The following is a 15,280-nucleotide window of genomic DNA, read 5'->3' on the forward strand; positions in this document are numbered from 1 at the left end:
ACGCCTTCCGATCCGTGTGCCTCGGTTCGTGGAATTGGTCGTGGGCCGAGCCGGGTTTGTCGTTCCTGCGCCTTTGGTGGGTTCTGGTTGGCATCAGCTTTTTGGCCCATCTGTGTCGTGCCCTGGGCCCCGTGGTATGTTGTGTTGGCGTAGGGTATCCAACCACGGCCCACGGGTGCCGCACATTGGAGTCGTCAGCAGGATGCCAGAATAAGAGTTGAGCCCTCACTTGTGATTGCCACAATCCCTATCTTCCTCTCCAATAATTGTGATTGCCGGCACCTTGTTCACCTTTTGTGTATTTTTAGATAAGGAAATATATTAAGTATATTCCAGCCTCTATGTCGATTGATACATATAGCTGTTCGAAAACACAATCACACCGCACAAAGCGTCTGAACAAAAACGAAATAGAGTAGAAAAACAAGAGAGATTAAAACGTGCTTAAACATAAGCAATCCGATTATTAAATGGCCATCCATTTGACGCGAATACTTCCATGGCAAAGCACTCAAGTGCGCGGCACCCCTCTAACACCGGCGGCCTTTCCTCTTCTTTTTGCAGCAGCGCCCAAAACCGGATCTAATATGTTCCTCTAAACAACACTTGTAGAGACGAAGAAACTCGCGCACGGTTAAAGGTAATATCGTTTCGAGTTAGCCAAACCTTTTTTGTATGCCCAGCACTGGGAAAAAAAAGATAATGCATTGCATTTGAACTGGAGTACTGGACCATGTTGCCTGATCAACCCAGCCGCTCGAAGTGTTTCTTCGTCAACACCACCGGAGACTACCACGGGGATCATGGCGAGCGGCAGAACTGCCAGACTAACAGTGAGACGCGCATGTTGGTCGGCGAAGAAGACAACTACGTTTGGATGCTACCTCGCCAGACGACACGATCGAGCGGCTGGGGGTCTTCACGTGTGCGTGCAACAACTCTCTTTTCTCTCACTACACTGACTTCACTCCATCGTGCATCCATCCGCTCTTCAGATACCAAGCGCAAGCAGTGCTCGCACAGTCGCATTCGCATCCGAAGCAGGGCGGCACCGAAAGCGGCCCAAGCGGAGGTGCTACACCGCAGTGGCGCGCTCACTGACAGCAGATGCATTGCTGTTGGTGCGTGACGAAATCTGCAGTTGTGCTGTGCATTGCTCCGACTGCATCGTCGTCCTGCGGTGATCTGGACCTGACGCCCAAGGAATCTGCGCACCATGCAAGCCTGCACAGGTTGGTACCGTGGATCGGAAGCAGCTGGGAAGCATTAAAGCGGGAGGATGACGACGACGCCTCCCTGCAAATCTCGCAGATTGCTGCTGCTGCTGCTGCTGCGCGGCTTTCCATCCACACCGCATATGCCTTGCTTGGCGCCAGGCCACCGGCATTGTCGGCGCCCTCCCGGCCTCCCCTCCCTCCCCCCTCCCTCGGTTCCTTCCCTCCCTCCCTCATCCTCACGCTCACGCGGGATGCCGCTGCTATTTATGCCGCCCCTGGACGCGGTGAAAGCTCCCTGAGGCCGCGCGCAGCCAGCCGGTGCTTGCTTCTCTGTCGCCACCACTTCCGTTCCATCCCTGCTCCGTTTCTCGCGCGCCCAGGGGAGAAAGGAGGATCCTGCTCTCGTCTCGCGGAATGGCAGCGTCCCGGGCACGGCTCAGCCGTGCGGCGGCGGTGCTGAGCTTCCTCCTGCTGGCGGCGGCAGCTGAGGCCGGGCCGGCGGATGTGGAGATGGTGTTCCTGAAGAACGCGGTGGCCAAAGGAGCAGGTGCGTGCTCCCTCTCCCCACTCTGCATTGCAGCTTCTGTTCCCGGTGATTGTCCATTGGCTGACGCTGTGATTTGTCATGGCGCAGTGTGCTTGGATGGGAGCCCCCCGGTCTACCACTTCTCGCCCGGCTCTGGCTCTGGCGCCAACAACTGGGTGGTTCACATGGAGGTACGACGTGTGCGATCAATCTAATGTTGCCGATCCAACGTTTTCGGGAGGAATGAATCGACCCAATTTTATTTGTTTCTCTCTTTGGAAGGGAGGAGGGTGGTGCAGGAATCCTGATGAGTGTGCTGTCAGGAAGGGCAACTTCAGGGGCTCCTCGAAGTTCATGAGGCCGCTCTCGTTTTCAGGGATATTAGGCGGCAGCCAGAAATCCAACCCTGGTATGTCATTCGCCGTTTGCCACTTGCACCATTCCTCAAACTTGGATCAAGAAAAAAGAATGAAGCGACATCTACATTTGAAAAAAAGAGAGAGATAAATGTAGGGATTTCAATATTGTTTTTCCTGCTGAAAGAGTGCAATAAATAATGCTAGCTCTGATGGTCCTTTGAAACTGAAGACAAGTATCAGTGCAAGTTTAGTTAAAAAAAAAGAACTGGCACTCTTGTCGCTAATGTTGTTGTGATTGTACTAGTTGTGATCATAGTCACAAAGTTCCTAGGTCGACCGGGTCGAGGAACGGGGTCGAGGGTCGACGGTCGTCACTTTATAAAATTGTGGTACGAAGAGGGTATACCTCTATGGAACGATAAATTATTATGTGGAAAACGACTCTGATTCATTCGGGTCGATATCTTCGGGTCGATGCGTCTTTAAAAAAACAAAAACTATATATATATGTGCTACTAATGAAGAAACTAATCTGCACAAACATATAAGAAACATATAAAATAGTACATCTAGATCATACTACACGTACTCAGCTTATTATCTAACAAAAACCACATCAATCCGCTATCAATAAACTTCTTATCCCAATTAAATCTGCTAGCAATGGGGCTACGACCCCTCTCAAACCGGGACGCGATCCAACCTTGAATGGGACACTGACCCTCTTTGACCCCGACCCTCGAATCGGAACGGCGTTCCCGGGTCGTGGGACGAGGCATCGACCCCGAATTCTGTGACTATGGTTGTGATTATACTGTAGTACCTATATGAATGAGAGATATCTTGTGATGCTTGCAGATTTCTACAATTGGAATAGAGTGAAGGTCAGATACTGCGATGGTTCATCATTTACTGGTGACGTTGAGGCTGTGGAATCCGTATGTCTTGGACTTGTGGATTGAACGATCAGTTCTGCAGGGAAAAAATGCTATTAACACCGTGTTTTCAATTTAGGGGAAAAACCTCTATTACAGAGGTTTCAGAGTTTGGCGCGCCATCATGGATGATCTACTTACTGTGAGAGGGATGAACAAGGCACAAAATGTATGTTCGGTGCTGGATGCTAGCATTCAGTTGCATTAAAAAAAAGTATGGTTATGGATGCCCAATATTTAATTCACCACAACAGCAGGAGTAAATTTCTAATTATGGGAGTATCTATAAGTGGCATCATGATGTTTTTTGTCGAATGATTTAGAAGTTCATTCCAACTATTAGGAACATAAATTGAACCAACACATGATTTTCACCCAGTTAAATGTTTCCTTACTCCCTTAACAGCTCTTACTGATCCTAGAAAGATGAGACATTGCATCATACATATTACAGGTCCTTCTTTCTGGATGTTCAGCCGGAGGTCTAGCAGCAATACTACACTGTGACAGATTCCATGATCTGTTTCCAGCGACGACAAAGGTCAAGTGCTTTTCTGATGCTGGATATTTTCTCGACGGGTAAGTTCTGCGCTCTTGGTGTCAATTGGCGAACTTTCAGTACAGATCGTGCTATGTAACATGTTATATTTTCTCTTGGTTGTTTAATAACTTATGATTTGCACCTACATAATCAGTCTAACACATCAATATCTTAACAGAGCAACATTTTCAGTACAATGAGAACATTTTCTGTAATTGCAGGAAGGATATCTCCGGCAACAATTATGCCAGATCAATATATAAGAATGTCGTGACTCTACATGTACGTTTCTTTCTTATCATAGATTGGTTCTAATCCAAAAAAAAATCTAATGTTTAAGCTTGCAACTATCAATGCTTATAATTAAGTATTTTCCAAAAAGAATTAGTAGAAAGTGAAAGAAATCTTTGTCAACCGGTTATGCAAAGTGATCAAGTGAAAATTTTCTTTCATACAAATTTCAAGTCTAATAATCTGTCAATATCTTTCAGGGATCAGCCAAAAATTTACCAGCTTCATGTACCTCAAAGCAACCACCTGAGCTGGTCAGTTTTGTTCCGTTACCTCATCTGGATAAACACTCCTCCGTAGTATTCAAAACTAACTTTCAAAACAAATGCAGTGTATGTTCCCGCAGTATGTAGTGCCAACATTGCGCACACCACTGTTTATACTTAATGCAGCCTATGATTCATGGCAGGTATTTTTCATATCTTCTACATTGCATACTGTTTAAGATAAACTGTGTCAACCAACAACTTAATGAACAAAACTAACCAGTTTGGGCCTGCATTGCCTACAGATCAAGAACGTCCTAGCACCTAGTCCAGCTGATCCGAAGAAGACCTGGGCCCAATGCAAACTTGATATTAAGAGCTGCTCCGCCAGCCAACTCACAACCTTGCAAAGTTAGTATTTTTGGTTTCAGTTTGCATTCAGCTTCTTGGATTAGTCGTCAGGAACCTGCAGTGAATTTAGTAACTTTGCCTATATCTGATTCGCTTGATTCTTTTGGAACAGATTTCAGGACAGACTTTCTGGCAGCACTTCCTAAACCAGGGCAGTCTCCATCTCTAGGCATGTTCATCGACTCATGCAATGCTCACTGCCAATCCGGGGCCCAAGATACATGGTTGGCCGATGGCTCTCCCTTAGTTAATAAGACGGTAAGTCTAATCCTGCGTCAGTAAAGCGTGATACTGAACAGTCTTATTTTTTTTTCTCTCTCTCAGATTTCAGACATGTGTTAATATGTAGTACTAGTCGAGAAATTCAGAAATAACGAAACCAGTTCAGATGTAGTAGCTTACTTGTGATGTGTTTCTGTCTCACTGCAGCAAATTGGCAAAGCAGTGGGTGACTGGTACAACGATAGGGAGGTCTCTCAGAAGATCGATTGCCCGTATCCCTGCAACCCAACTTGCAAGAACCGTGAGGATGATTGATATCTTTTTTCTAATTATAATGAGGGTGATTGATAGTACGTTGTTAAGTAGATAAGTTAATAATGCTGTGTCATGCAAGTGAAACAATAAGGGATCACATCACGCCCATAGTAATAGGTGATTCTCTATAGCCGATTTCTTACCCAGTATGGCTTTATGTGAGTTTGTGGACGATGAATGTAAACGCAAACGAAAGGGTTCATCAATGGCCTGTTTGCCTCTTCTTCTGAGGATAAATAAAGAGAGGAAAAAAAAAAGGTTCTGTAACATACTAGTAGTAGTACTACAATTCGCGTATATTTTTTTTGATGAAAACAATTCGTGTATATTGATTGATGTACCAAATGTTGACTATGTGGCCTCACTTCTTGGTGGCACGACAGGTCGGATGCAAGTAGTTCATTTTTATTTTCATTTCCCTGCTTTGAAATTCAGATGAGTTCATTTTAATGACTTTTGGGTTAACCTAATCACCCACCAAAAGCCAAGATCATCGCCAGACGCCAGGCAAAGCTTCCCAAATAAGGAAACGTATTTGGCAAAGACGCTTGTAGAGCCTATTCGTCAGTGGCTCAATCGCTGCTCGGCCGGGCCCGGCACGAAGCAGCAGAAGGGGATGAGGCGATGAGCTGGGAGCTGCTGCCACTGCGAGGGGAGACTCACCGCGACGCGACACCGTCCCATGTCTCCTCCTCCCCGCTGCGCCGTCTCGCTCCCTCTCGCCCCCACCAATGCCTCCGCCACCAGCACCGGCGGCGGCGGGGGAGGGAAGAAGGCGCAGCCGCACCCGACGGCCTCGCAGGTGCGGCGGTTGTGCAAGCAAGGCCAGCTCGACCGTGCGCGGCTGCTGCTGCTGGACGCGCTTCCGCGCCCGCCGCCGACGCTGCTCTGCAACGCCGTCCTCATCGCCTACGTGGCCCGCGCGCTCCCGGACCACGCGCTGCGCCTTTACGCGCTTCTCAACCACGCCGCGCGCCCCGCGCCGCGCTCCGACCACTACACCTACTCCTGCGCGCTCACCGCCTGCGCGCGCACCCGCCGCCTCCGCCTAGGGAAATCCGTCCACGCGCACCTCCTCCGCCGCGCGCGCGCGCTTCCCGACACCGCGGTGCTCCGCAATTCGCTCCTCAACCTCTACGCCTCCTGCGTGCGGTACCGCGGCGACGGCGGCGTCGACGTCGTCCGCAGGCTGTTCGACGCGATGCCCAAGCGGAACGCCGTCTCGTGGAACACCCTGTTCGGTTGGTACGTCAAGACCGGGCGTCCCCAGGAAGCCTTGGAGCTGTTCGCGCGTATGCTGGAGGATGGCGTCAGGCCCACGCCGGTAAGCTTCGTCAATGTCTTCCCCGCAGCAGCCAGCGATGATCCCAGTTGGTCGTTTGCTCTCTATGGCCTGCTTCTGAAGCATGGGTTGGAATATCTCAGTGATCTATTCGTTGTCAGTTCGGCTATCGTGATGTTTTCTGAGCTCAGGGATGTGCAATCAGCTTGGAGGGTATTTGAGCACACTGCCAAGAAGAACACTGAGGTTTGGAACACGATGATCACTGGATATGTGCAGAATGGGAAGTTTACTGAAGCCATGGATCTCTTTATCCGGTTACTAGGATCTAAAGAGGTTCCACTGGATGTTGTGACCTTCTTGACAGCTCTCACTGCAGCATCACAGTCCCAGGATGGCAGGCTGGGTCAGCAGCTGCATGGTTACTTGATCAAAGGAATGCGTGGTGCATTGCCAGTGATACTTGGTAATGCACTTGTTGTGATGTACTCGAGATGTGGCAATGTCCAAACTGCATTTGAGCTTTTTGACCGCTTACCAGAGAAGGACGTCGTTTCTTGGAACACCATGGTAACTGCTTTTGTGCAGAATGATTTTGACTTGGAAGGCCTGTTGCTTGTGTATGAGATGCAAAAATCAGGTTTTGCTGCTGATTCAGTGACATTGACAGCAGTTCTATCTGCTGCGTCAAATACAGGAGACCTTCAGATCGGCAAACAAACCCATGGTTATCTCATAAGGCATGGAATTGAGGGCGAGGGCTTGGAGAGCTATCTGATAGACATGTATGCCAAGTCCGGTCGCATAGAAATAGCTCAGAAAGTGTTTGATGTCTATGGTGATTTCAAAAGAGATGAAGTCACCTGGAATGCCATGATAGCAGGATACACACAAAGTGGGCAGCCAGAACAAGCGATCTTGGCATTCCGGGCAATGCTTGAGGCAGGCCTTGAACCTAATTCAGTGACACTTGCCTCGGTGCTCCCTGCATGTGATCCTCTTGGAGGCGGCGTCAGTGGAGGGAAGCAGATCCATTGTTTTTCTGTGCGCCGGTGTTTGGACTCCAATGTCTTTGTAGGTACAGCTCTTGTTGACATGTACTCCAAGTGTGGCGAGATTTCCACTGCAGAACATGTCTTTGCTAGCATGACTGAGAAGAGCACTGTCTCCTATACAACAATGATTTCTGGTCTTGGTCAGCATGGTTTTGGCGAAAGAGCAGTGTCCCTTTTCTACTCGATGCGAGAGAAGGGGTTAAAACCTGATGCTGTGACTTTCTTGGCAGTGATTTCAGCATGTAATTACTCTGGACTGGTCGAGGAAGGACTTGCTCTGTACAGGTCAATGGAAGCATTTGGGGTTGCACCTACTCCTCAGCATCATTGCTGTGTTGTAGATTTGTTAGCTAAAGCAGGCAGAGTGGACGAAGCTTATGAGTTTGTGGAGGGGTTGGGGGAGGAGGGCAACTTCATCTCCATTTGGGGATCACTGCTTGCATCCTGCAAAGCGCAGGGCAAGCAGGAGCTGGCAAATTTGGTGACAAAGAGACTGCTCCGTGTTGAGAAGAAGTATGGTCATGCTGGCTACAATGTTCTGCTGTCACACATTTTTGCTGCTGAGAGTAACTGGAGTAGTGCTGATAGCCTGAGGAAGGAGATGAGGTTGAGAGGGTTGAGAAAACTGGCAGGTTCTAGTTGGATTAAAGTCCAGGACGCAACATTGCAAAATTACCCCAAAAATGACCATGTATACTCGATGCTGCAAGGTGTTGATTTCGATAGGGATGAAGTCATCTAAACGTTTCAGTACCTGTGGCAGTGGTGAGCTTGCTGATCTGATGCTTGGTCATGTTCTGTGACGTGATGAGCACTCAGGTTATGTGCAGCACCAACATGTTGGCCAAATTGACGCATTTGGGGGCATTTGAATATGCCCCCCTCGCATATGAACTCCAGACCACGGCTGAACGGTGAAAATGCCCTGGATGCAACCATGCTGGAAGGATATGTGTAAGTTGGATGCAGCCGTGTTGCAAGCCGCGGTGACGCCGGTGAGCAGCCAGTGTTTGCGGACTACTTAGTACTCATGCAATGAACAGCAAGGTAGTGTTGCTCGTCGTTCATATGGATTTTGTCCCAGACACCTGACATGCATGGTGAAGTGTATAGCAATTTGTTCATATCTAACGATGGGCACAGAAAGAGTTCCTGTAATTACTCAATGAAGATGAATATCATCAGTTTTTTTTTGCTGGGTGTTTGCATCTCCGTGCGTGCATCTATTAGACTTGAACACAGCATTTCTCTTTCAAAGGTCAATACCTAAGTTCCTCATCCAGAAAAGTTTCCTGATGATGAGACTAACCAAATAACGAAACTCGATTAACATAAAAAAGTTTCCTGATAGCCAAAGACGAATTCGATGAAGTTCAACAGTAACATAAACAATAGTCATATAAATTATTTTTTGTCATTACATATCAGGCAAGTCATACAACTCAACCTCAAACTGAGCCTACTACAAGGTCCCCACGTCACAAGCCAATGATTCGCTGCATAAGTTCTCTATCTGTTGGTTTTCTCAAACACCTATTGCTTTATATGGCTTCGATCCGTGGGCAAGCTTACCGTTTTGAGTGTGTCAAAAAGTCAGACAACATACACCAGTCTATATTGCGACTTCCCAATAGTTGTAGCAGCAAGTAGGTTTAAATCTGTTAAGCCTTTCCAGATTAACATCTCTTGCTATGAGAATCACAAAATTGCTTGTATTCACAGTCACAAGGACCCATCCTCACCTGTAATTGACACCCAGAAGGCCATAATATACCAAATGAGTAGCCAGAAGGAGCATTGAGGCACTTATGAATAAAAAGCTAGAAGGCTGGTAGCAAACCCAAAATCCAATAATGAAGAAACTGGATAGCATGCCACACTATTCGCAAACTGTTCAGCTATCAAGGGTGCTGTGAAATGAGCAAAGCAGGGCAAACCTTACGAAAAGTAAAAGAAACTCGCCTTGAATTCCTTTTGATGACTTGACCACCCACATCATCAATCTAAAAGAAAAACAGGGCACAAACATTAGTTTACTCTGTGGCATGATTATTTAACAGTTGGAATTAGTGCATTGTGAATAATATAGAGCTGAAGCAAAACAATGCAAAGGGAACCTTACATACTTTATGATGCGGTATATAGTGATGCCAAGCATATCGGCCTTCTCCTGACATCAGCAACATGGACCGAGGAGGTAGGAAAATTGCTTTCCTTATGCACTCTGGCTCTTGATTGGTATGTTCATCAGCTCCATTGACCATGCTTGGAGCACACCAACTACCTTTAGGATATTTCCTGAACTCCATGATGCAAGGTCCAGCCAAAGAAAGGCTAAAAATCATTTCCTCAAATGCTGAGTGTGTATCTATATGTGGAGACAAACCTACACCACAAGGATATTCGTTTACCTGTAAACATATGAACAATTTAATGCATTATTTTATTTTAAAAGTTAATGTTGCTACCAATAGAAAGCTAAGGGATCAAATCTAAATTACATCATGGAGCAAGGCAAGAATAATAATTCTATATGCCACCTTCAGCAAAGGAAACAATAGAGAGAACAGTAGGCATAAAGACACTTACTGTTAATTGATCAACTAATCTGGTAGTACACTTCTTCAAACCAGGAAAGGAAGCGATCTTCTCAAGGACTATTGATATAAAAGCCGGTAATTCACCCAAGAATTGCTTCGAATCAACATTCCTTGTCTGTAGATATCAAGAATTCAAGACTATTTTCAACATAAAATTTAGGTTGTCTTTACTCTTTAGCTGCAGATATAATGATTAAAGGAAAGTGTGCGGTAGAAGTTACAAGTTACTGAAGTTTGTTTATACTACACAAACCTTTGTCAACTGTTATCTATGTACCGCAGAAGTGAAATCAAACTGCATTTTATTACACAGTGAAACTTTAGGACTTGATTAGGTCCGAGAATGGTGAAAATGAGGCAAACAGTATGAGGATCATAAACTCAACATTACACAGCATAAAAACTACAAAACAATGCATCTCACACTTTTATTAACTTTTTGTTTCCTGGCAGCATAAATGAAGACACACTCTCTTAAAAAAAACATCAGCACTTCTGGTCTTGAGTAGTCCCATTCAATTATCAATGTGAGAACACAAGATAATCAAATGGAGCAGAAAATTTTGCATCATCCTGAGATACTTACAAGATCAAACTTACTTCATACAGAAACTCATAACCGTAATGCTGAACTCACCTCTTCGCCAGACTTCTCCACGGCCTGCTGTCCACAGCTGCAAGTAGTTCCTGAAAAAGAAGCAAAAGATATAATACCGCTCAGCACAAAGATAGCAGGGCTAGGAGACCCTCAAAATTCGACAAAAAAACAGGGGCGGCTCATAATTGGCTGACCTGTTCCTCAGCGGCAGTCACGAACTCCTCAACCATGTAAATCCCGGGGATCCCGAGCTCCGATGCCGCGAGAGCCACCGGCAGCGAGCCTCCAGGGAGAGCCTTCGGCTTCACGGGCACCGAGTACCTTATGTGTAGCACGCGCCCCGCAAGGCCGTCGCAGGGACGCCCGTGGAGCGCGGCAATGGCGGCCTCCGCGGCGGCGGGCTCTTGGAAACGGACGATGACGCGGGCGCCGCTGTTGTCGGCGGCCTGGACCCCGGCGACCTCCCCGAAGGCACCGAACACAGCGCAGACGTCGGCGTCGGTAACCCCGACCGCGGGTCCGCAGTTGGCCACGTACAGGACGGCGCTAGGAGGCGGAGGAGCGGCGTCATCGGCGAGCGGGCGCGGGCGTGTGTACCCGGAATTCGCCGCCATCTCTAAACTTGCGGCGAGGGGACGCACGAGGATCGCGGGACCAACTGCGGCGATCGCTGGCCGGTGGCCGCCGCCGGGAGAGGGGTGAAGCGAGTCGGCTGTGGTGCTGCCCGGCGCTCCCTGGCTCCCTGCTGGGCTTGAAGCCTTGGAACCATGTGCGACTTGTGGGCTCGTGGCCGCGTCCTTTTCTTTTTTATATTTAAAAATAAAAATTTCAAAAATATATGTCCGTTTTGAAAAATTTCGAAAATAGCCCCCGGTCGTCCACCCAGAGGCGACAGGGGCCTGTCGCCCAAGCAACGGGCGACAGTATCTTAATGTAATTTTTTTGAATTTGCAAAGAGGTCCCTGGCCGGGGGTGTGTGTGGAGGGAGGGCCTGTCGCCCCCCCCCCCACACGGGCGACAGGGCTGCCCCAGGCGACAGGGACTCTCCCACCCTATATAAGCCCTGGCCTCCATTCCTTTCTCATTTGAGCACAAAAATTGCACAAAAAATTCAGAAAAAAAGAGAGGGGTGAGGAGAAGAAAAGCAGCGAAGCTCTGCCGAATTGCGCACTTGTGATGTACCGGTAACTTCCGTATGAATCCATTGATATTGTATAATAATTTAATTTAATTAGCGGATTAGCTGAATTAGATTTGGTGCTTTAGAACACTCGTTTAGTATTACAATTTCAGTACTAAAACAGACTTGTTTTTAAATTAATTATGAATTAGAATAGAATTATGATATAACCTTATTGATATTGCAGCATAAGGCAATGACTGCCTCCAATTGTAGAGAATTTTCATGGACCGAAGAAAAATCTAATATAATACTTAATATCATGACACATCTTGTTATCAGTAAGAAGTTGGATCCGTTAGCGGATGGTACGATAGAGATGGTGTTGTCCAAAGTAGTAGAGTTTAAAGATTTCACATTATTTCGAGGTATTACAACGCAAGATGTAAAGGGACACCTACTAGAACGTCGGAATATATACATGAGAGTATGTGAACTAGCGAATCATCCTAATATCATTGGATTCTTACAAAGTTCTTGTAAGACATGGATGCGGTCAGAGGTGTATGAGATGCACATTAAGGTAACTCTCATTCAATTCTAATCCCGTCCGTCATTTGGAATCCATATGTATGAAACAGTAACATTGTTGTTTAATTATATGCTAGGATTACCCGAGGACACAGAGTTGATTAACAAATCGATACCAAATTTCCGTAAATTAGTATGTATCTTCGGTGGACTTATACCGCAAACTAGGCGAAGGAGGTGGAGAAGATCTTCGGGTGATAGTACTTGGCCTCCACAAGAACAGATGACCGGAGGTTCGTCAAGTCATGCTGCAGCACCTCAAGCACCAAGTTGTGTTAACTTGGATGACGACATAGATGACTTCATGCCCCCAAACCATGGCCTCCAACACATGATGTTCTTTCCCCTGTACATGAACCTAGATCCAGAAAAGAGAGAAAGAGAAAGGGAAGAGGTTCGTCAAGTCATGCTGCAACACCTCAAGCACCAACTTGTGTTAACTGGGATGACGACATGGATGACTTTATGCCTCCCAAACCATGGCCTCCAACACATGATGTTCCTCCCCCTGTACATGAACGTAGATCCAGAAAAGAGATAAAGGGAAAGGCAAGAGGTTCGTCGAGCCATACTACACCACCTGCAGCACCACCATCTGTCAACTGGGATGACGACCTAGATGATTTCATGCCATGATCTATAACATATGATGTTTATCGGTTTAAGATGTATTCGCATTTAGTATTGTTAATGTTGTATTATGCTTGTATGTATGTCTCGTACGTAACTTGCATTCACTGGACATGTACATAATGTCGAGTTTGAATCGTAGTTAGTCCTAATGGAGTATCGAAGCATAAACATACCATCTATTGTATATCGTATGTAATGGAAAATACGAGAGTGATCAGAGGCGAACGTTGAAGTGTACAAATAAGCGGTCCACAGCTATTTCATTACAAATAAACATCAGAGACACAAACATCAGATATATCTAACCACTCCTAGGGCGTCGGACCCTCTTAGCCCTCTACTAGGCACGGACATGGCCCTCAGAGTAGGTGTGACGATCCGGAGACCTCACCTGTCGCTCAGAACGCAAAAGGGGCCGCAGTGTCTGTTGCTGAGAGATCCCAAGTGGTGCTCCTCCTAGCTGTGAATACCCCAAGACATCGGGGTCACCGTGCGCGCCAGGTGACTCTGGAGTCAAGCTGTCGAGTTCGTCTAAGGTGACGCCCTCGTTATCTGGAACGAACGTACTCGAAACAAACCCTGCGTAACATATAAACGTAAACCAACATATGTTGCGTGGTAAATTAGTGAGTGTATTGAGAGAGTGTTTTGTACCAGGTTGAAAGGAGGAAGAAGGTCCGGTGCCCGCATCGGGGTAGAATCCTACGCATAAAATGCGGATGTTAGCGTACGCTCGTGTCTTTCGTCATGACATGTAGAAACCGAAATACGAAACATAAACTAACCTGTGTAGGCCGGTATCTGTGGCCCCGGTACTATCCCTGGATACGGTCCGCCAACTGGTGGTGCCCCTCTAAACATTCCAGTATGGCCGAACGCAGTAGCTGAATCGTATCCTATTTGTGATATTAGTAAATATGTAGCAACACTTGATCTAATTTTAAAGAGATATCTATGTTACCTGCAGTTGTGTAGTACTGAGACGTCGGCCTGTGCACGGTCGCCGGACACGGGAACGACTACGAGGCCTGGGACGACCCGTGGCTGTCTTCATACTGCACACGGCTTCCCAAGTTGTGCAGTACTGAACGCAACTGGTCACGCTGTCTTGACCATGCCTCTGTCTGCTCAAACTGGGTCATTGGGGATCCGGCACATACCCTCGTCAGGTAAGTCGAGTAGTCCGTCTCCATCATGTTGCAAAGGCGAAACTGCATCCATTGAGTAAAGGAACAGTTAGTAACACATGAATTATCTTTTGAATATATATATATATATATATATATATATATATATATATATATATATATATGCAAATATGATCAACAGACTCACCATGCCAGCTAGTGCCTCCACGTGGTGCCGGGCATAGCCATCCTGAGGCCTCGCCTGGTGTGGCTGCGGGTGAGTGTCAACATAAACCATACGAGCCCGAGTCCGGGGTAAGTACCAGGTGAGGTAAGCCCTAAAGGAGCTGTCTGTGTGTGGTCCTGTTGGATGGACCAAGTGCTCGTCTGCCTGTTCCCATTGGTCCACCCACGACTGCATCTTGGTGAGCCAATCATCAGAGCACGGCAAGCCACTCCTTGACAACCTACAAAAGTGGACCACGAAGAATCGTTAGATTCGACATGAATGCATGAGCCAAGTTCATTCATAATTACTTGTGGTCCTGGTGACTGACACGCTCCAACGCGGTGGGCGCCGGAAACTCCTGGCGCTGCCCAAACTGTCTCCTGACTCTCCAAGGGCAATATGCCTCAACCGCGATGTCGTAAACAAGGACGGCTGTAGTAAGCCATAGGCTCGCATTCGCGGAGCAGTGCGAAGACAGGCCTGCTGGTGCACGGGTAGCCACAGCCTCTGGGCTGTAAGGCTCCCAGACAACGTCCTCGGGCGTCAGCATGTCGAGCTCCGAAACAAACTCAGGATATGAGCGTCTAACCTGTGCATGCGCCCAGGACCTCTGCAGTCCAAATAAGTAAAATTAAAAGTGCGCTAATGCATCGTGTAACAATGAATAACAAAATTAGATTTGTTGCGAACGTACCTGACGCCGGATTCAGAGAGTTCCCATAGTGGGCCTGTCGTCCTTCTCGTTGCCGTACATGGCCTCGTGGTAAGGCTCGTGGCTGACGATGGGCCGACCAATGGCTAGCCTCTCGTACGACCAAAGTTGCAGCAGTAGTGGGAACCCCGCCAGGATAGCGTTCCCATGTGTCTTCCTGCAGCCGTCGCAGAGTCCACGGTAAGTGGCTGCAAGTACCACCTCACCCCAGCTGTAGGGCAGTACGTCCTCGTCCCCATCCGCAATCTCCCGTGCATACGGAAGGAGAATCCTATCGACCAAGTTGCCATGAGTGTTGTTGAACATGATG

The 15,280-nt window shown here is 47.3% G+C and overlaps 2 protein-coding genes and 1 pseudogene across 2 annotated transcripts; 2 read left to right on the plus strand and 1 right to left on the minus strand.

Moving 5' to 3' along the window:
• Window positions 1-1,296: 1,296 nt before the first annotated feature.
• LOC120681936 (pectin acetylesterase 7-like) lies at window positions 1,297-5,297 on the plus strand. Its single transcript, XM_039963626.1, has 12 exons — window positions 1,297-1,764; window positions 1,852-1,934; window positions 2,026-2,152; window positions 2,961-3,040; window positions 3,117-3,206; window positions 3,492-3,616; window positions 3,800-3,860; window positions 4,070-4,123; window positions 4,201-4,278; window positions 4,381-4,486; window positions 4,599-4,744; window positions 4,916-5,297. The coding sequence occupies exons 1-12, from the start codon at window positions 1,632-1,634 to the stop codon at window positions 5,021-5,023; spliced, it is 1,191 nt and encodes a 396-aa protein (XP_039819560.1). The 5' UTR covers window positions 1,297-1,631; the 3' UTR covers window positions 5,024-5,297.
• Window positions 5,298-5,591: 294 nt separating this feature from the next.
• Window positions 5,592-8,554, plus strand: LOC120681933 (pentatricopeptide repeat-containing protein At3g22150, chloroplastic-like). The gene has a single exon (XM_039963622.1). The coding sequence runs from the start codon at window positions 5,706-5,708 to the stop codon at window positions 8,100-8,102; it is 2,397 nt and encodes a 798-aa protein (XP_039819556.1). The 5' UTR covers window positions 5,592-5,705; the 3' UTR covers window positions 8,103-8,554.
• A 168-nt stretch (window positions 8,555-8,722) lies between these two features.
• LOC120680462 lies at window positions 8,723-11,314 on the minus strand (annotated as a pseudogene).
• Window positions 11,315-15,280: the final 3,966 nt, after the last annotated feature.

Source organism: Panicum virgatum, chromosome 7N (genome assembly GCF_016808335.1).
Source record: "Panicum virgatum strain AP13 chromosome 7N, P.virgatum_v5, whole genome shotgun sequence".
Taxonomy (NCBI): domain Eukaryota; kingdom Viridiplantae; phylum Streptophyta; class Magnoliopsida; order Poales; family Poaceae; genus Panicum; species Panicum virgatum.

Coding starts and splice junctions, on each gene's coding strand:
- LOC120681933 (XM_039963622.1), top strand. CDS start 5,706: ATGTCTCCTCCTCCCCGCTGCGCCGTCTCGCTCCCTCTCGCCCCCACC.
- LOC120681936 (XM_039963626.1), top strand. CDS start 1,632: ATGGCAGCGTCCCGGGCACGGCTCAGCCGTGCGGCGGCGGTGCTGAGC. Junction 1,935..2,025: donor ACTGGGTGGTTCACATGGAG/GTACGACGTGTG, acceptor TCTCTTTGGAAG/GGAGGAGGGTGGTGCAGGAA. Junction 2,153..2,960: donor CAGCCAGAAATCCAACCCTG/GTATGTCATTCG, acceptor TGATGCTTGCAG/ATTTCTACAATTGGAATAGA.